Genomic DNA, 22,357 nt, shown 5'->3' on the forward strand with positions numbered 1-22,357 from the left:
AAAAATCTCACATCCATGGTACCTGTCACATCCAAAATAGTTTCTTCAAAGAACTAAGACAGGAATGGGACTAGGATGCCAGTTTGAAGTTATTTCATTACAGGTTTGTGGGGGATCAAAAGGCACAATAAGTTTTTAATTCAGCATGCCTTCTTTAATTGTGACAGGAGATTCAAAAAGCTTCAATTTCCGTTCACATGTCACATCCTCAAAATTAGTAGTTTTTAGGCCAAAATACTTAAACAACATGATATTTGACTTTCTAAAATAGGTTTATTATTTCATACATGTCACATATGATTATTTCATGGCTTTGTTGTTGTCTTTTAGGGGACAGTTTTGTATACAATTTACAGAAGCGGATGTGACATTTTCAATTGTGAACGGAATATTTCAGTATTATAAACATTTTGCTTGGCAAAAATATAAAGGGTCAGGAAAAACATTTTAGCATTGCTCAATTCAATAGAATCTATCAAAATATATGTGTTAGAAGTGCTTTAAAGCTTATATTTTGACAAGCAAACTGTTTATAATAATGAAATATTCTGTTCACAATTAAAAATGTCACATCCACCCTATAAATTGTAAACAATGTTTTAAAATGAACACTAACACAGGTTAATATGTTTCAATATATCCCATTTAATTTACTGAGTGTGTGAAAACTCTTTGAATCATTATTTTCTGAAACATACTCTGCTTTACAATGTGTGGTTTCCGCTCACATTGACATCTGTCACATCCAAAATTGCACAAACATAAGAATCTTGAATTTGACCTGTGCTTTCAAACTGGCTGATATTATTTGTGAACATTACCCATATTATGACCATCAAAGCTGTGAAATATCAGAGTCATTCATTGATTATTAAAATTGTTGAGTAAACCTTTTCATATCAATTTCCCTTTTTTACCACAAAAATTACATGTAAGTGGCCATAAATTTGTCATTACACAACAAAATTTGCCCAAATTTGGTCAGAAGAGAGCCTATGACATACTTGTTTATTTTAAATATCTATTATATATGTATTGGACAGTAAAAGTATAAATATTCACTACTCAATATTTATCAAATTTGTTAAAAAATTACATAACATGAGATAATAAATTATAATTTTCTTCAAGAAGTAGAGAGATGGGAAATGATATTTTTATGAAAATCTGGTCTTATGTGGAAAAGAAAACCCCAATTAAATGAAATTTAATCCATTTTGAAAATTTCAAGTTTTTTTCACCAAAAGTGGCGCCTAACCGTGAAATGGGCCGTGTGCGTAAAAGGCTCCGTCAGTTTTGATCCGAGCCTTGCCAAATTCACATAGGGAATGCAGAAAAATATGGGGAGTGTCCTAAGCTACCTTCGGTCAAAATAGGAGGTCGAAGGTCAAAGGTCAAATTTTAAACTTGGTCCGATTGGGCTGTAACTCGGTGGGTGGAATCCTTGATGCGAGGGAACGCGGAGGTCACATTTGGTTGAGATTGGTAAAGAATTGGGCTCAAAATCAGCGAAAATGTGGATCTTTGTTAAAAATCCAAAATCCACAGTGCCACCCTGTGTGCACTGACTGTTCATCTATAAATAGCTCTGATGCATTCTGTATATACTTGCTCTATACAGAGATGTGGTGTGTGTTTATATTAACCCTTTAAGGAAGAAAGGGAGTAGTCAGTAAAATAAATTAAAATACATGCATACATTAATTAATTTAATTAATAAATTAATTATTGTCATCCAAGGGCAAAGGTCATCCAAGAGGTCATCTGGGGTCAAAGGTCATATGGAGTCAACAGGGTGAAGGTCATCAAACAGAGGTCAAATGTCATATGGGTTCAGGCTATGTTGCTGTTATGCATATGGGCATATTGAGCTTAATAATCATATACATACGGGTATAGCTCTAGTGTATATAAAAGCTGGTGCATTTTCAAAAGTTGCAAATCAAAACGATGCACACGGTCAAAATTACTAAGCGTGGTCAAGCTTGCTTGCCCGCGATGGGCCCTCCCTGCTGACTCTCCCAAGTGCCGGTACAATGCACGTTTTATTCAATTGTTATTTAAAAACGCATGGATGAGAGATGAGAATGAGGCGCCAGTGTGTGGCCGTGGGAAACACCAAACATACTGAGTTGAACCATTTTTACAAACAGCTACAAACCTGCAGGACTCAAATGACATGTTGTCTTAAATGGTAGAAAACAACTTGTTTATAAAATACCCATTTAAAAGTGCCAACTTATTCCATAAAAACACCCCTCCTCCGAATGAAACTATTAAGGTGGTATTGGAGGCATTATGGACGTGCTGCAACTCTAAACATGTTTTAAACAGATTAATTGAGTAGAGCACACCTATCAATATGCCATTTGTTTTAAGTAAATAGGATATACGGTTTTCAAAATATGTGACGTGTCATGTCAAAAGGAGACACTTTTGGGCAGGTTATCAATTTTGAGGTTTTAACATATCTTAAATATACAGATATTGTGCTCCACAACGCCGTTTTCCCCAATGAAATTGGACATTCCTAAGCAAAGATATGGAGTTCGTAAGTTATGGTATTATAAAATTGGAAATTGAGATATCGCCCTTAAAATATATTATTGACAATGTTGAGAATAGGAATTACCTTGAAAAATGTCTCAAAAAATACAAGATGCAAGTTATATTCCGGTCTGAAAGTATCAGACAATATTTTTAACATTAATAATATCACAAATTCGCAACAAACTCGAATTGTGCAAAAATCACCCCCGGGCAGATTTTTGGCTATTTCTCCATTTACAATCCTGCCCAAAAGTGTCTCTTTTTGATATGACACGTCACATATATCAATTTATATTTACTTTGTATCTTATTATTTTTATCAATCAATAAAGTTAATGAGCTAAAATGAGTGGAGAAGCTCATTAAAATGTAATTTTTCCAATATTTTGCTAAAATTCATGCAAAATAGTCCCAAACAGAAATGTTTGGTAGACTCATAACCGGTGCGATCTTACCTTTCCGATGTTGATTAAGATACTTCTTGCATCGATCCCGAGATGCGGAAAACACCAATAGTCATTTTGTCCCACATAAATGAATAAATAACAAAAACCCCGATCCCCGGTGGACTCACCCAAAAGGTGACGCCACACCATATGATCGCCCTTATCCGACTTGGGATCCCCTACTCGGACCAAACTTGTAGGGGTGGCGGGGTCGGGGATAATCAACATCGAAAGGTAAGATCGCACCGTTATGAGTCTACCAAACATTTCTGTTTGGGACTAGACTCAGTACACCGGTCGATCTTACCGCTTCGATGTTGATTAAGATACTTCTTGCATCAACATCTGAAAGATCGATCTAGCAAGTAACCGACGGATGGAGGTACAAGATTGGTCAGCATCTGATCAGGGATCGGGAGCGGTAACGATGGTTTTCGCGAGGTCAGAAAATATTTTCCCCAACGGTCGGGAAACAAAAAAGACCACGCGATCACAGACATAAACCTCCTTACTTAATAAGTTTGGTGGTTAAGAATAGCGACACTGGTTCTTACCATGCTGAGTATTCTGTATAGTCTGAAAACCTGGTACCCGTACACCACCGTATTATGATCGCCCGAACAATGTCCCGTAAACCTCCGCCCGTCTCTGATTACTAACGTAAACGGAAGTATCGTAGAGAAGAGCGAAGGTGGCTTCGGGACACCGCCTGCTAGATCTCCTCAAGGGACAACCGAACGGTATACCCAAGATGATGAGATAGCTCGTGTCGAGTGGGTCGTGGGACGCGAAACCTTCGCGATCCCCCGGACCCCACCAACACCTGGACCAGCCATTGCGACAGCGGCTGGACCGAAAGGCTCTGTAAGGGTGATGAATGCGGTCGTGAGTCCTCGCAAGGCTTGTGTTCGAAGAAATAGTGCTGCAGCGCCTTATCGGACACCCCAGCCTATCTTTGGCTTCAGCCGAACCTTGCCCAACCCTGGGGATTGGAGAGGGACGAATGTCGGTATGCACCGCGCCCGTTCAGTAGTCACGAGAACAGAGCGCCCGAAACAGTGTCGCTCCAGTGTTTGTGAACACGGAAGCTAACCTCGAGACCGTGTGCAACTCAGCACCGCCGTCCCGAAGCCAACGCCAAACCGGAAAGCCATCTTGAGAGTTACGTATTTAAGCGTCGCTTTTGACGGAAGGTCAAAAGGGTGACCCTTAAAGTAATCTAAGACTGTGTTGGGATCCCTTAGGAGGATCACTTTCCTTTTGGTAGACACTGCTTGAACATACCGTCGAGGCGTAGACTAATAAGGTAACCATCGGCTATGATAGTCGAATCCGCCTCAAACCTCGGTGAATGGAGAGGACAGCTGACTTATAGCTGGCCCCAGTGGCCCGCTGAAGTCTTGCTTGGAACTTTTCTGTCAGAAACTCCGGAACTAGCAGCACAGAGGCTCTAGCGGGAGAGCTATTTGTCTCATTGCACCAAGCGTAGTATGGAGCCAGACTCTGGCTATACGTACGGAGGGTAGACTTCCGCCTAGCCCCGGCGATGAGAAAACAGCTTCTGATGAAAAGTATCCCTCCGCTGCGTGTTCCCTGGTAAGGGCCATGCAGCTAACTGCAGGTGCTCTAGTGATAGACTGGTACCTCCGCCCGGGCATCCGAGTAGATCTGGTACTGGGAGTGCCAGCGGCCTTGCCGCTAGCAGAATGACAATGCAGTCTTCCCACCCGATCTTGGCCACCACCCTCATGAGTAGTGAGATCGGAGGGACTGCATAAGCTGTCATCCCTCCCAGTCTATGGACAGAGCGTCCCACGGTGAATGCTTGGGGGTCCGCGACCCTTGAGCAGTACACCGGCAGTGGATGATTGCGATGAGATGCGAACAGATCTTTCGAGGGGTGGTACATCCCCTTGAAGATCGTCTGAGCGACCTGCGGAGCAAGGGACCATTCTGCTGGTCCCGACACCCTTCCTCGTGACAGATTGTGCGCGAGGATGCTGGTGACGCCCGCGATGTGTATCGCTCTCATCGTAATCTGCCTGAACTTGCACCACCCTATCAGGTGTCGTGCATGCAGGCTCAATCGTGGTGGCCCGGAGTCCCCTTGTCTGTTGGGGTAGGCTACCACGGTTGTGTTATCCGTCAGGACAACGGTATGTGATTCCACGATCACCTCCTCGTAAGCGAGGGAGGTTGATGTGAAACTCTGTCTCTATTGCCCCATAGGCCCGAGACGGAGTCTCCGTGGATGTGGACCCCCAGCCCCGCTTTTGACGCTATGGTCGCTCACTACGTGATATACCGGGGTGCAGGAAACCTGACACCCTGGGTCAAATTGGGCTGATGGGTCCACCACCAGAGTTCCTCTCGCGATCTCCGACAACGGAACCGCGAGGGATATTGGTGACGACTGGGCCTGCAAGCAGGCTAGAAGGTGTAGTTGGGTAAGCCTAACGTGAGAAACGCAGTACAGTACGAGGTCTACCATACTGGCCATTAGGCCTACCACCTTCATCCATGCCACAGCGGGTTTTGCCCGAGACTCGGCCAAGAGTCAGGCACACCGCCCCATGTTCGTCACCCGCTCGGGTGAGAGCACCGCGAACCCCTCCGTGAGGGTGATCTGGGCCCCTACAAATAGTGGTGTCTGCGTCGGGACCACGCTGGACTTTTTGAGCTGATCAAAAATCCAGGGTCCCGCACCCCACGGACTATCAACCCCATGAGACCCGTAGTCTTCAGTGGAGTGCGTCCGTATATGAGCCAAACGTCCAGGTAGCAACTGATGTTGACACCCTGTGCTTCAGGCGCTGCCACCGCTCTGACCAAGAGTGTTAAACACCCTGGGAGAGATGGACAGGCGGATGGCCGGTATCAAAACTGGTAATTTTGATCCTGTACCTAGAAGCGCAGATGCCTCCGATCTTGAGAGGCGATTGGCATATGCAGATAGGCGTCCGAGAGATCTAGCGATGCTGTTCCCATGCCCCTGATGGGGCAGGCTAGCACCGAGGCGAGAGTCCCCATTCTGAACCTCTTGGGCCTGAAGAACGTGTTCAACAGCCTGCGGTTCCGGATGGGGCTCCGTCGCCGGTCTTCCTTGGAGCCAATGGCTCCAAGATCACCCGTAGAACGGGGGTAGACCGGACAATCGCCCGCTTCGTGAGAAGCTGTGTGATCCCTGTCAGTAGTGCCCGGCGCTGGGGGCCGCCTGACGGCACTACTGTGGACCTCTGAAATGTGCAGACGAATGTGGGGAGACTGGGTTGCCAGTCTGTAACCCCCACTCACCACTGACCATACCCAGGCGCTCAAAGAGATGGTTTCCCACCTCTGGGTGAAAGCCATAAGCGGTCGTCCACTGGGAGATCCCCCTGTGGAAAAACCGCTGAGCCCCCCAGGAATGCTCTGCCTAGCTTCCCTTGGAAGAGCGCTTGCTCTTCTTCGGGCTTGCCAGCTGTTCCTGTGCTACCCTTGCGCCTCCCAGAAATGGGTGCTGCAGAGGTAGTGGGCTCGGGTACTGTTGGTGGTGCACGGCCTGCTGAAGTCGGAGCTCCTACCCATGGTAAGGGCAGTTTCCGACCTCTTCAGAGTGCTCCCGTTGGTAGCTTCTTTGCACGGTCCTCCACCGTAGCGCAGAAGCATCCAAAGAGAAAAGGACCCTGCCTTTCCATCGCGTTGAGCGATTGGAGTGGCAGGCCCCTCCCCCCGGCGCTGAGTGGACACCCTATGGGCTAGGCCCATGGAGCTCTCGTTGAGGCTAGCTGTTAGCACCGCTAATAGGCTCACCTCGCGGAAGAGCTCAGATGATGTCTGAGTGTGATACGCTTGACGACATCTGGGTCCCTCTCGGATCCCCTCAGGTAGGTCCGTGGTCCTCCCGCTTACACGCAGAGGAAGCGTGCAAGCACGCCGCGCCATAGCTCTACTGAGCTCGACAGCCCTACGATATCTACCCGTGAGGTTTGCCGGGAATGAGAGTGCAGGCGTCCCCTGTGAGGAAGCAGCAGCTGAGCATCCTACTGAAAGGATCCCTGGTCCTCCTCCATGGACTCCCCTTAGGGGGTGTCCGGAGGAAGATCAGTGCTGTTGCTCCCCTCGGGGGGCAGCGGGGGGAGGAGATTGTAGTGATGTCACTACCGGACTCAGCTTCCGACTCCTTTCCTCGCCCACAGTATCCGTGATCATGCTCCGATGATGACGGTAACTGAGGACGGGCATCTGAAAGCGGGTAAGAAGGCATAACCACTGTGTGGCTCGCCGACTACCTGCCAGCAGAAGAGGGAGTACTCCCGCAAGACCCTGAGGTATCCGCCATGGCACCACTGGGTCCGCATGCTCTCGCAGCCGTCGTCCTAGCGCTTAGCAGCACGGGCCTACCCTGATCAAGATCTGGGTTAGCCCCATGCCGGCTGGCCTGGTCAACAGCTGATGTTGGTACTGCGTGGCCATCGCTGGCGACACTTGCCCGCGGTGCTGGGCCGTGGAAGAAACACCCTGCGGCGGGTACCACGGGCATACCCAGCCGGCAGCTGACCCTGAAAGGATCCGCCACCAGGGTAACCCCATGGTACTGCAGTACCAGCACCGCCTCCCCCTTGTTGCCACAGAGACTGTGGCGACTAAAGCGAGTGCTGCGGTACCGGTGCGGTATCAGCGTGGGTACCCGTGAGGTTCCCAACTGTGGACCGCTGTACCCTCGCCACACCGCGTTCCCTGTTTGGGGGATCAAGCTGTGTGCTGGCGTGGTACCGGCGCTGGTACTAGCTACCGCTGTATGCGTGGTTCCAGCGTAGGTGCCCGTGAGGGCTCCGGCTGTGTACCACTGTACCCATGCCTCACCGCGCTCCCCGCAAGGGATCAAGCCGTGTGTATGGGTACCCCGCTATACCGCTGTCCCTTGGCTAGAGGGAGCTTGCCTAGTACCACGGGTAGCTGAGCGTGCATACCCCCGATCAATCACCTCGCCACCTGAATAGGCAGCGTCAATCAATGGAGCTATGCCCTGTTGATTTGACAGTGATCGATCAAGAGAGGGTAATTGACCCATTGACGGTAATGGATCACCCACGCTCCGCTGGCTCTCGAGGACATAAGTGGGTTGTTGATCAGCTAGGCTGTTCAAGCTACTTACTGTACCCTCTAGAGCTTCGCCCAAGGTCGCTGTGTGTGGCGGACCACTCACGGCAGCTATGGGCGGGTGCATAGCGGCTACCACTGAAGTCAAGCCGTGGCTCGTCTTTGTAGCTGCCACAAATGCACCTGGGTCGCTGTCCCGTGAGAGACTGCGAGCCCAACCCCTGAATAATCGCCAGCCAGTCCCTGTGGACAGCCAGCAGCTATTCTAGGGCCCAGGGTATCACTCGGCGGTCCCGCCATGGAACGCTGCCGTGTGACAACCCCAGTTGGTTCTGCTAAGACTACACCCACAGCGTTAGCAGCGGTATCGTCTCTGCTGAGACCATGCATGCTAGGGTTCAACCCAGGCAAGCCCGGGGTACCCTTGCATGCTGCCCGTCGCTGGCTACTACTGTGGCTGTTTGAGCCCGTAGATATGCCTGCAACAGACGGGTGTCCTCCTGCTAAAAACCCGTGAGGATTTTCGCTAGAGGACTGGTATCCTCCTGCTACAAAACCCGCTAGGGTTTTCGCTGGTGGTTACCGCTCTGCTGCCTGCTACTTTGCTCCGACGTATAGTCAGTGCTTTCGCTGGCTGCTGAGCCTTTGGACGCTTAGCAGTCCCGAAGGAACCGCCTGCTTGTCCGGGGACCGGAGCCCCTTAAGCAGACCTGCCATGACCCATAGGGGCTGTCACAGCAGAATCTACCGTGATCGACTGGTATCCTCCTGCTGCAAAACCCGCTAGGGTTTTCGCTGGTGGTTACCGCTCTGCTGCCTGCTACTTTGCTCCGACGTATAGTCAGTGCTTTCGCTGGCTGCTGAGCCTTTGGACGCTTAGCAGTCCCCTCGAAGGAACCGCCTTGCTTGTCCGGGGACCGGAGCCCCTTAAGCAGACCTGCCATGACCCATAGGGGCTGTCACAGCAGAATCCACCGTGATCGACCTTACCAGTGCCCTTGGTAGATTTCTTCTTCGTCTTATGGCGATGGCGGAGCCTATCCCAATCGTCAAGCTGGAACTCGGAGAGTCCTAAGCAAAAGAAAGACATCTAGAAGATCGTGAGCACTCCTGTGGGTGAAACAGAGCGGGTGTGGGTCCCGCTCCGTCACCAGGGAAGGGCAAGCCCGACAGGGCCGAGGCGGCGAGGAGAAAAGGGAGGGGGGGCACTACCCCCCCACGCGACTCAAGCCCAGTAAGCAAACCTGAGCACGGAGGCTGGTCGCTAACGTTAGTGGTAAAGTAAGGACTGGCTAACTTTATTACTAAAATGTCAGACGGGTCCCTACCAATCCCCACCGTATGAATATCTGATTAACTCGTCTTTATTGGACGGTAATGAAGACATAACGATAGAGTAATCACCCTAACATAGCAACAATAACCTACCGTACATGAAATACAATGTGTATGTACAAACATCTATTGTAACTTACAGGCTGCAATGGTTGTTTTACGTGGGGAACAAAATGAATGGCGCCAACGAGCGGCCATTTTGAATTGCTCGTGTGTCCCGTATACAAACGGAGGCACGATATGTAGCTAAGTTTTGGATCGCTTTTTGTCACTTTTTCGCCAGAAAATGCCGTCAAAACTATCCTCAGCCCGAACAATACCGGTTTGGTTTTACCTAAGGTGTGAAACTACAACCGTATATCTCGCCTTGGTCGAGAAATTGATACACAGTGCTATGAACAATCGATAGGCACGTCTGTGTCAGTCGGAGACCAAGGAGGATAAGGGACGATCATATGGTGTGACGTCACCTTTTGGGTGAGTCCACCGGGGATCGGGGTTTTTGTTATTTATTCATTTATGTGGGACAAAATGACTATTGATCTCGGGATCGATGCAAGAATGTTTGGTAGACTCATAACCGGTGCGATCTTACCTTTCCGATGTTGATTAAGATACTTCTTACATCGATCCCGAGATGCGGAAAAACCAATAGTCATTTTGTCCCACATAAATGAATAAATAACAAAACCCCGATCCCCGAGTGGACTCACCCATTCGGTGACGTCACACGATAATCACCCCTTATCCGACTTGGGCAGCCCCTACTCGCCAAACTTGTAGGGGCGGCGGGTCGGGATAATCAACATCGGAAGGTAAGATCGCACGGTTATGAGTCTACCAAACATTTTTGTTTGGGACTAGACTCAGTACACGGTCGATCTTACCGTTCGATGTTGATTAAGATACTTCTTGCATCAACATCTGAAAGATCGATCTAGCAAGTAACCGACGGATGGAGGTACAAGATTGGCCAGCATCTGATAAGGATCGGGAGAGTGGGTAGCATGGGAATCGCGAGGTCAAACTATTTCCCCCCCCTCACGGCCGGGAAACAGAAAGACTACGTGAACAGACAAAAACCCCTGAACTGAAAGTTCAGTGGTTAAGAATAGAAACACTGGTTCTTACCATGTTGGAATTCTGATTGTCCGCAAAACACCTGATACCCAACCACCATATTATCTCCGCAGAATAGCCCTGGAGAACTTATCGCCTGGTCGTTGGTTTACGCTTTTTGTAGTAAACCGTGGAAAAGGACGACGGGTTCTTCCAAGACACAGCCTGACAAATCTCTTCTATGGGGACCCCCTATGGTAGGCCCACGAAGATGAGATAGATCTGGTTGAGTGGGCCTTGGGGCGGCGTCTTTTGCCGCCCAGAGTCCACCAACACCTGGACCAGCCACCGTGCCAGAGTCTGTTTAGCGGCTGGACCGTGCGGTTCTGCGTGAGTGATAAATAAGCGGTCATGAGCCCCTCTTAAGGTTTGTGTTCGCCAAGGTAGTGCTGTAGCGTCCTCACCGGGCACCACAACCTGTCTTCGACTATTGATCGAACCCTGCCAATACTGGGGAGGAAGAGGGCGAGTGTCGGAATGTACTTCGCTCATTTTTGCAAGGAAATCCGGCGAAGAAACAGCGTCGCTCCGTTGTTAGTAAATCACGAGGCTGACTTGAGACTGCGTGCAACTCTGAGCAGCGCCGTCCCGAAGCCAACGCCAGAAGAAAGGCCGCCTTAAGAGTGGCGTATTTAAGGGTCGCTTTTGACAGGGGCTCAAAAGGGGACCCTTAATATACTCCAAGACTGTGTTGAGGTCCCATGGAGGGACCACCTTCCTTTCGGCGGGCGCTTTCGTTGAACATACCGTCGAGAAGAAGACTTAGGGACCCATCTGAATTGATAGTCGACCCGTCTTGAATCCCGATGAATCGAGAGAATGGCTGACTTATAGTTGGCTATCGTTGCCTGCTGAAGTCCTGACCTGAACTTTTCTGTCAGAAAATCTGCCACTAGAGGCACAGAGGCTCTAGTGGGAGATGTATTTCTCTCATCGCACCATGCGTAGTAGGGAGCCAAACGCTGACTATACGTGCGGAGGGTAGACTCGCTACCCCGGCGATGAGAGAAGCAGCTTCTGATGAAAAGCCTCCCTCCGCCAAGACGTTCCTGATAAGGGCCATGCAGCTAACTGCAGGTGCTCTAGTGGTAGACTTGGTACCTCTCCTCCGGGCATCCGGAGCAGATTTGGTAACTCTGGGAGTACTCGCGGCTGTGCCGCTAGTAGATCCACCATCGGTCGAAACCACAGGTGTTTCGGCCAGAACGGTGCTATCAGAATGACGTTGCAATCCTCCCTCCCGATCTTGGTCACCACCCTTGCGAGTAGCGAGATCGGGGGGGAAAGCGTAAGCAGTCATTCCTCCCCAGTCTCACGGACAGAGCGTCCACGGCGAATGCCTGTGGGTCTCGCGACCCTCGAGCAGTACACGGCAGCTGATGATTGCGATGAGATGCGAACAAATCTATCGAGGGGTGGTACATCACCTCGAAGATCGTCTGGGCGACCTGCGGAGCAAGGGACCATTCTGTAGGTCCCGACACCTTTCCTCGTGACAGATCGTCCATGAGGATGTTGGTGACTCCCGCTATGTGCATCGCTCTCAACGTAATCTGCCTGGCCTTGCACCACCCTATCAGGCGTAGTGCGTGCAGGCACAACCGTGGTGACCTTGTGCCCCTTGTCTGTTGAGGTAGGCCACCACGGGTGTGTTGTCCGTTTGGACAACGATATGAGATCCCACGATCACCTTCTCGAAATGCTGGAGAGTTCTCTCCACTGCCCAAAGTTCGAGAAGGTTGATATGGAACTCCGTCTCCGTGGCCGACCATAGGCCCGAGACCGAGTCCCGTGGATGTAGCCCCCCAGCCCAGTTTTGACGCGTCGGTCGTCACTACGTGGCGCCGCTGGTGCAGGAACCTGACACCTTGAGTCAAATTGGGCTGATGGGTCCACCACCAGAGTTCCTCTCGCGCGATCTCCGACATCGGAACCGCGAGGATATTGGGTGACGACTGGGCCTGTAAAAGGCTAGAAGGTGTAGTTGTACAGGCCTCATGTGAAAGCGCCAGTACGGTACGAGGTCTACCATACTGGCCATAAGGCCCAAAACCTTCATCCATGCCACAGCGGGTGCTCCCTCTGCCTCGGCCAAGAGTCGGGCACACCTCGCCATGTTCGTCACCCTCTCGGGTGAGGGCGCCGCGATCCTCCTTGAGGTTGATCTGGGCCCCTAAGAATAGTGGTGTTCATGCGTCGGGACCAAATTGGATTTCTTGACGTTGATCAGAAATCCCAGGTCCCGCACCGTACGGACTACTAACTCCACGAGGCACTGTGTCTCCAGTGGGGTGCGTCCGTAAATGAACCAATCGTCCAGGTAGCAACACATGTTGACTCCCCTGCGCTTCAGGTACGCTGCCACCGCCCTGACCAGGAGTGTACACACTCTGGTGGAGGTGGACAAGCCGAATGGCAGGCATCGAAACTGGTAAGTTTGACCCTGTACCTTGAAGCGTAGAAACCTCTGATCTTGAGGTGCGATCGGAACATGCAGATATGCGTCCGAGAGATCTAGCGATGCCGCCCACATACCCTTGATGGGGCAGGCTAGCACCGAAGCGAGAGTCTCCATTCTGAACCTCTTGGGCCTGATGAACTCGTTCAACGGCTTGAGGTTCAGAATGGGCTCAATCGCCGGTCTTCTTTGGAGCCAGAAAAAAGTGCTCCAAAACCCCTTGGTGAAAGGGGGTGAGCCGGGACAATCGCTTGCTTCGTGAGAAGCTGAGTGACCTCTGACAGTAGTGCCCGGCGCTGGGGCCGTCTGGCGGCACTACCGTGGACCTCTGAATCGTGCAGGCGCACGAGGGTGGCTGGTAAATTCCAGTCTGTAACCCCCACTGACCACTGACAATACCCAGGCGCCCGGTGAGATGGCATGCCATCTCTGGGCGTAATGCAATCAGCGGCCGCCCACAGGGGAATCCTGTGGAAGTCCAAACCTGCCGGCATGGACTGTCGACCGCCGTGCCCTCAGGACCGATCTGGTTTGCCACCCTTAGAAGAACGGCTCTTCTTAGGGGGCTTGCCATACGATCCACTCTTGCGCTTCCCAGTTTTTTTGGGAGGTGCTGGAGTAGCCTCGGGCTCGGGTGTAGTCTGTGGTGCGCGTCCTGCTGAAGCCGGAGCTGGCGCTGAAGAACGCTTAGAAGACTTCTTCTTCTTGTGCTTCTTCTTCGCCTTACTGCCCTTCCCCTTGGTCAGGGCAGCCTCTGACTTCTTCAGAGTGCTCTCATTGGTGGACTTTTTCGCCCGGTCCTCCACCGTGGCGCAAAAGGCCTGTCCAAAGTAGCCCCTGTCCCACCGAGTCTGACTTCTTCATTGCTTCAGCAAAGTCGGAGCCGTAAAGTTGACTGGAGGGACAGACAGGCATTCGCCCGGCGGCGAGATGACATCCGATGGGCGAGGCCCATAGAACTCTCGTTGAGGTTAGCTGTTAGCACCGCTAACAGATTAACCTCGCGGAAGCGCTCCGACGTTGCCCCGTGGTCGTTAGCTACCTTCCTACCGAGGTGCTCGGCAAGCGTGGTAGCAACGCTAGAGACTCTGATAAGCGGCGTGCTCGCTTATCGATGAGCTTTAGCTCCTCCTCCCACTGGGGGGGAGAACGCCCCGTGCGCCTTGGCCGCTAGCGGCAGGCGCTTGCAACGCCTGGATCCATGTCAGGGACCCTGAGGTAGGTTTCAGTAGTCCTCCTGCGAAACACGCAGTGGAAGCGTGCAAGCACGCCGGCGTCGAAGCTCCAGCCGAGCCTGACAGCCCCACTGAAACCTACCCTTGAGGTCCGCCGGGAATGCAAGTGCAGGCGACCCTTGTGTGGACGCCGCTTAGCTGGGCATCCTACTGAAAAGATGCCCTGGTCCTCCTGAACGGACTCCTCCTGAGAGAAAGCCAGGCCCAAACCTTGGGCCACACGGCTCATCACCTCAGCGGTGTCCGCAGGCAGACCATTGCTAGCGAGTTCCTCACGGGAAGCGGGGAAGGATACCTGAAGCTAGCTGCACAGTCTCATCAGACTGTGAGTCGCTACTGGTTTCATCTTCCGACTCCTTTCCCTCGCCTTCAGACTCTGACTCACTCTCTGATGAGGAAGAGATCTGACGACGGGCATCTGAAGGTGGACAGGGAGGTGTCGCCACCGTGTGGCTAGCCAACTGAACACCAGCAGAAGAGGGAGTACTCCCGCTAGACCCGAGATGCTAGCTATAGCACCCGGGATCCGCCGCCTCGCTGCTGTCGCCCTAGCCATAGCAGTGTGCGGCCTACCCTGAGCTGTATCAGGGTTAGCCCCTCGCCGCCCGGGTTGGGTAACAACTGGTGGTACTGCTTGCCCAACGCTAGGCGGCACTTGCCACCGGGCTGGACCGTGGGAGAAACCACCCTGCGGCGGATACCACGCGACCTACCCTGTTGGTAGCTGACCCTGAAAGGATCCGCCACCAGGGAAACCCCATGGAACGGTAGTACCAGTACCGCCTCCCCTGTTGCCACAGAGACTGTGGTAACCAGGACGCAGTACTGCGGTACCTGCGTGGTTGTAGCGTAGGTGCCCGGTAGGGCTCCGGCTGCGCACCACTGTACCCATGCCTCACAGCGTTCCCGCTAGAGGATCAAGCCGTGTGTATGGGTACCCGCTATACTGGCTGTCCCTTGGCTAAAAGGAGCTTGCCTAGTATCACGGGTAGCTGAGCGTGTATACCCTCGATCAGTCACCTCGCTACCTGAATAGGCAGTATCAATCAATGGAGCCATGCTCCGCTGAATAGATAGTGATCGATCATAAGAGGGTAATTGACCCATTGACTGTAATGGATCACCCACGCTCTGCTGGCTCTCGAGGACATAAGTGGGTTGTTGATCAGCCAGGCTGTTCAAACTACCTACCCTAACCTCTTGAGCCTTGCCCAAGGTCGCTGTGTGTGGCGGACCACTCACGGCAGCTATGGGCGCGTGCATAGTGGCTACCACTGAAGTCAAGCCGTAGCTTGTCTCGGTAGCTGCCACTGTTTGCACTTGGGTCGCTGTCCCGTGAGAGACTGCGCGCCGAAGCCCGGTATGGCCGCTAGCCAGTCCCGGAGGACAGCCGGCAGCCATTCCAAGGCCCAGGGAATCACTCGGCGGTCCCACCATGGAACGCTGCCGTGACAACCCCAGTTGGTTCTGCTAAGACTACACCTGAAGCGTTAGCCCCGGTATCGTCTCTGCTAAACCCATGCACGTTTTCATTCGACCCTTGCGGGGCACAAAAGGCGTGCTGCGTGCCGTGGATCAACCCAGGCAAGCCCGGGTTCCACTGGCACGCTGCGTGCGCTGAACCGGCCGAGGCAAGTCCGCTGCACGCTGTATGCTAGGATTCAACCCAGGCAAACCGGGTACCCTTGGCATACTGTCCGTCGCCGCTACTTCATGGGTGCTAGACCCGCTCGTTACGCCAGCAATAGACGGGTGTCCACCTGCAAGAAGCTCGCTAGAGATCTCACTGGTAGACTGGTACTCGCCTGTTAGGGCAAGTACCGCCCTGCTGCCTGCTACTAGCTTAGAGCGTTAAGTCAGTGCTTTTCGCTGGCTGCTAGGCCTTCGGGCTCGCTAGCAGTCCCGGAGGGTCCGCCTGCTTGCCGGGACCGGAGCCCCAGAGGTTACCTTAGCGTGGCCCTTGCCCGTACCTCGCTAGTACCTACCATATCAATCTTACCTGTAGGCTTCTGTTTCTTAGTCTTAGTCTTCTGTCTGTGTCAAGACCTAAGCAGCGCTACTTTCTAAATCCTCGAAGTGGATGTCCGATAAGCCTATGCAAAAGGAAGCACACTTATTTGATTTAGAGCAATCCCTGTGGGAGTAGCAGAGTGGATGCGGTCCCACTCTGGTACAAGGGAAGGGCATGATTGACAAGGCCTAGACATTGTAGTAATCGGGAGCGTACAGCACTACCCCCCGAACACAAGCTCAAGCCCAATAAACAGACCCACACGCACAGTGGCTGGCGCTGATGTAGTGGTATGATATAAAAATATATATACAAAGGGATGAAAAACTGAAAACCTTTTGGGGAAGATTTGTCAGGCTGGTCCTTCGAAACCCACCGAACTCTTAGCAGTAACTTCGTCATCAGACGCGTGCTGAAAGATATAACGATAGAGCACACCATAAACATAGCGATAATCACTCACCATACATGTATACACAGTACTGTACAAACATCTATTGTAACTTACTAGTCTGTTATAGTTGTTTTACGTGAGAACAAAAATAAAATGGCGTCCTAAGGGCGGCCATTTTGAAAACGTGTGTCCCGTATATGAACGGAAACACACATACAAGCTAAGTTTTTGGATCGTTTTTGTCACTTTTCTAACCGAAAAATGTCGTCAAAACTATCTCCCTAGCGACTATACTGGTGGGTTTTTACCTCAGTGTAACAAACAAACTGTATATCTCTGATCCTTTGGTTCGTAATGATACTTAGCGTTGGTAAAGAAAAATCCACACGTCCTATCTCATCTAGAAACCAAGGAGGATAAGGGTGATTATCGTGTGTGACGTCACCGGATGGGTGAGTCCACTCGGGGGATCGGGGGGTTTTTGTTATTTATTCATTTATGTGGGACAAAATGACTATTGGTTTTTTCCGCATCTCGGGATCGATGTAAGAAGTATCTTAATCAACATCGGAAACGGTAAGATCGACCGGTGTACTGAGTCTGACTATTGGTTTTTCCGCATCTCGGGATCGATGCAAGAAGTATCTTAATCAACATCGGAAACGGTAAGATCGACCGGTGTACTGAGTCTCCATTTTTTAATATATTGAATTGAATTGCATAAATGTTCAGGGTACTTTTATTTTGCATACTTTTGCCTTGAAACTTGGTCACAGTGTTTCTAATATGTTCTAATGTATTATATAGTGAAGCTGGCCCCTAATTTGCATAATTAATTAATTAGCATTTATGCAAAATAGCTCAAATTTTTTTTCCAATCTTTTTAATGGTGGCAGCACTTGATGTTAGGTCCTGGGACTCTCCAAATCCGCGAAAAAAATATATAAAAAACACAAAAAATGTACATTAGGTTGACATCAAGGTTTTAGCTAAAGACATGTCCGGCCATCATTTAGACCAGTGCTCCGTAAAAAGCGGTGCGCATGCCACTTGAAACGGGCAGTGGCTTCCCGAGTGGCGCGCGGCGCCGTTTAGATTTTAAAAAAAATTTAATTTTAAAATTGGAGATATCAATGATGTATTTTATTGACAATTTAGGTAAAAAAATAACCGACGGCATAATAATATGCCCTTCCTGACTGCCATTCTGCCTTCAAAAAAATCAATAGCTTTAGAGGGGGACACTGACTCCCCCCAGCGGTGTTAAAGCTTCGCAGCCATTGAGTGGCCCTTTGCAGTTTTCTTTTATTTCATGTGGCACTTCAACAAATCTATAATTTGAGGAAGCCTGATTTAGATGGCCTGTCATGAAAATGGACGGCCTACAAAATACTGAAGTCGTCCGAGAGGCCGTCCAAAAAAAAAAAAGCCTTTCGCCATATAAAACAATCATGTTGAATGTTAAAAACCACTTTTAGGAACCTCTAAATGGCACTTTATGATGCATTTTCGCAAGTACGATCTTCGATGGGCACCATTTAAGGCACTTTATGATGTGTTTTCGCAAGTGTCCTGGTTTGGTGAATAGCCGGATGTCGGCGGCGCTCTTCCAGAATCCCAGACTGGGTTAGATGCCCTACTTTAAAATCCTGGCTAATGCCCTGGAACTTGACATCCTGATATCAATTATTATTATACTCTGCGCCGGAACTTGGAATATTTTGGAAACATAGCGATGAATGTATTTTTTTCTTACGATTATTATATGAATATTTTTCTTTGAAAAAAAAAAAAAAAACTAATCTGATTTGATTAAAACAACCTCCACGCTTTTTATTTTACTCACACGCTTTTCATCAATACACTCTTTAAACCACACAAGTTTAAACCCCACCCCTTTTTTTCGACTGTCAGAGCACACATTGACATTTGTGACACGATCAAGGGAAATGAGTCGGATGTCGCTAATATTGATTTTGAGATATTGGCAAAGAAAGTGTTAAAATTCTTTTGTTTTATATTGTTTTCAGCGATTGATAAATTGACATAACTTCGTAACGAAAAGTCGTATCAACATGGGGTTTTCAGTTTCTGAAAGCTCTAAATGTCCTTGTTAGAAACGTATGTAAAACTCAATTTCGACCAGGGTTGACATGTGCTCATTCCCCTTGATCATGTCACATTTTAACATTTGTTTCCCACCGACAAGAGAAAGCTAAACAAACTAAAAATAACAGTAGAATAATTGAAGCACTTTAGGACTTACCTTTGGTACAGCCTGTTCTGCTGCAACTTCAGTAGTTGGCGTGTCTGAAGATTCATCTGCAGATTTCCCAGTATTCCCTTCACCAGCCCCTCCACTAGTTTCTGGCTGTTCCACCTGTTGCTGAGGCTCCTGCTGTGGTTGCTGCTGCTGCTGCTGCTGTGGACCTTGATTTGGAGGTGGCTGCTGCTGCTGCTGAGGATTCTGGGTGGTGCCACCATTGTCAGACTGATTGCCACTTTCTGAGGTGGTAGAATCACCAGCCGGACTGCCTCTCATACCTACTGTCATGACGGTGTACTAAGTGTGGAAATGTTTTACTTGGCAGCTAGGTCAACTTTGTATTGTGTGACGATCAGATCGAAAGGAAACCTGTGTTTGACCATGTCAAACAGACCTGACAGAAAATAATAACAATTAGAAAGAAATTGCATGAAAGTTGTTTTTTCAGTAACAAGGCGGGGACAGTGCTATATCGTCAGCCTGCTACACTAATTGCCTAAGCCATGTTTGTAATTTTGAGAACAAAGAACAAAATGTGGTTCAAGCATGCATCAGTAATGTAATCGCCCTAATTATTTCGGATTATTCCCTTGCATTTGTATCATTATCATTTGTTCTTGTGCAAAGATTAGTGAATAATTATGTTTAAATGCATACTTGAACCATATTTTGTACTTTGTTCTCAAAATTACAAAATGACTTTGGCAATTAGTGTAGCAGGCTGACGATATACTGAAAGCTAGTAATGAACAACTAAAACTCATGGAAAACCCCTGAAGGCTAGTAATGAACCTGTAACTAAAACCCATGGAAACTCTTGGTTATACCTGCTAGTGCTACAATTTACGGCACAAACTGAATTACACAATCACTGGGTCTGGAATTGAAAGGGATGCCATGTAGCCTAGATAAAGAACTAAACACATGCCAAAAAAACAAAAACTAAACACATAACCCCTTTATTACGAGATAATAACTCAATATCTATGCATCAAATTTTAAAACTGAAATAGCAAAAAGAAACCCAGTTTTGTCTTGCAAATTTTGATGCCTCATTTGTCCTAACCCTAACCCCCTCAGGGCTTTTTCGCGACGGGAAGGGAAAGAAGGAAGGAATAAAGAGAGAAAAGAAGGAAAGAAGTTGTTTGCTCTGGGAGGGATTCAAACACGAGACCCCACGCATGCCAAGCACTGGGTGGGCGACACCTTGCCACGGGTCTTGGCTTTGCTGGCCAGCCGAAACCGTGCCTATATATCACTTAGGGCGATTACGTCATCACACCACTCTCTATGCCGGGTGTGGCCTAGTAATTTTCCGTACAAAAAATTGCTTTCTTGCATGAATGGTAGTTTCCTACTCCTAGTTTGTTTTGGTCTTGTGCTATTTATATTTCAAGTGTTTAAGCTATCAGCGGCTAGTGGCTTTTGATGTTGGGAGACAGTACATCGTTCATGTCGTTTGTGTATCGATACTACAATTGAGTGTACCGACATGTCAGAAGTCTGTGAATTTTCCAACTGTCGATACTTTCGACAGTCGACAACAGGCCTAGCTCAAAGCTCTATCCTCATATCCTTCATCGGTTATCAGTGACTTGGATTGAGGATAGACTTCTTTAATCAAGTTTTTGGTTACTTGAGAAGTCTAGTTTTGCTCGTGAACCGAAAACTTCACATTCAAGGCTAATGTCCTTTGCTATCAAAATCTAGTAGAAATTGATCAAGCATGAAACCGTAGCATCAAAAATGGGAGGGGGGGGGGTTAGGGTCACTCCCATTGTGGCATGTACACCATCCACGATAATCAACTTTTGAAAAGCACCCTAAAGTCTAGAAATGCATCCAAAAATCCTCAAAAATAGATTTTAAGGTTAACAGACATTGTTAATCTGCATGAAGCTGTTTTGCTGAATATTCAGTAGGCCTCACAAAAAAAGATCGTAATTGTTACCACTGGAGCGGGGGGTTATACTTCAGACTCAGTAATAAATGATTTCCCCAAAAAATGGCAACACTGATAATCTAGACGTGCTCAAATTGTCGTTTGTCACTAATTTAGCGAGTTTTGTACAAACTTTCGCATATTGGAGGAAAAGTCGAAATATTCGATTTTCGGCGTTTCGGCACTGATCTTTAAAACATCATTTTTCTTGAACGGAATGTCGCAGAGACATGAAATCTTTGGTGTTGAGCTTCAAATTTTCTCTAGTTTACTTAATGAGTAATAAATGTGGATTTTGAAAACTTTTAACACCTTATAACGGCCGTTCCTTTTACATTCTTCGTGCAAAATAAGAGATGCGCTTCACAAAATGTGTTCTATTTTAATCATGATGATAAACAAAGATTACAAAAAGTCATCCTCATGAAATATTATTGGACAAAACACTTTATTGGCTGAGTACATGTAGGCGCCTGCAAAGTCTAGAAACAGAGCTTTAATTTGATACCAAATTTATTTTGCCAAGTATTGCAGGGACGCCAGAAATGGCGCTTGAAGTATGCCGAATTCACACGTTATCTTAGGGGCCGTCCATAATTTTCGCCATTTACACTTACGTACAAAGCGTACGTAACTTTTTACCCCCCCTCCCTCCCCCGAGGTTACGTACAAATAAAATGGCGAAGGATTTCCAAGAGTAGGCCTACTACTACAACATGTAATAGCAAAATTGAGATGGGTTGGGGTTGTGGTTAGAGTTTAAGTTAAAGGTTTGGTTAGGTTTAGGGTTAGGGTTATATTAGTGTTCCATGATGACATTTGGTTTTGGATAAATGTTTTTACAGATAAGTTCACTTGAGAAATGCTGAAAAAACTTCCCTTTTAAACCATATTTTCATGAAAACTAAATCTAAACTTAATTACTAATGCACTCCAAAATCTGCTGAACATCCTATACTCTCTTTTCCACTAAGAACCCCCAGGATCACATCATAATAGGGGGATGGGGCAGGGGGACATCCCTTTGACATGTTTGGTGTATGTTCTTGCAATTAAACTATGGGTTTCATGTCTTTTGTCGCAACAGTAACAATCCGCACTAGAGCCTTTGCTGCCATTGATCCTAGCGCATATATACAAAATACTATTTTTGTAAGTTTTTTGATATGAAATAAATGAAATAAATGAAGCATAATGTAAAATAGGACTAGACTCAAAATTATGAATAAAATATTGGAAAATGCCATAATTTTTGCTCAAATAAATCACCATTTTTCTTACGCACACATGCCCAGGATTTTTACCCTCCTCCCTCTTACGTGCGCTTTGTGCGTGTAAGTGAAAATGGCGAAAATTATGGACGGCCCCTTATGGGACGCTGAAGTAGTGCTATGGGCGGGTGCATAGCGGCTACCACTGAAGTCAAGCCGTAGCTCGTCTTTGTAGCTGCCACCGAATGCACCTGGGTCGCTGTCCCGTGAGAGACTGCGAGCCCAACCCCTGAATAATCGCCAGCCAG

The 22,357-nt window shown here is 48.6% G+C and overlaps 1 protein-coding gene across 1 annotated transcript in view; it reads right to left on the minus strand.

Moving 5' to 3' along the window:
* Positions 1-22,357, minus strand: part of LOC140156084 (ubiquitin carboxyl-terminal hydrolase 9X-like) — a 128,498-nt gene that overhangs the window by 98,094 nt on the left and 8,047 nt on the right. The window contains 1 exon segment of the mRNA XM_072179202.1: positions 18,897-19,290. Within this exon segment, the coding sequence (XP_072035303.1) occupies positions 18,897-19,184 (288 nt within the window). The 5' untranslated portion in view covers positions 19,185-19,290.

Source organism: Amphiura filiformis, chromosome 6 (assembly GCF_039555335.1).
Source record: "Amphiura filiformis chromosome 6, Afil_fr2py, whole genome shotgun sequence".
Classification (NCBI taxonomy): Eukaryota; Metazoa; Echinodermata; class Ophiuroidea; order Amphilepidida; family Amphiuridae; genus Amphiura; species Amphiura filiformis.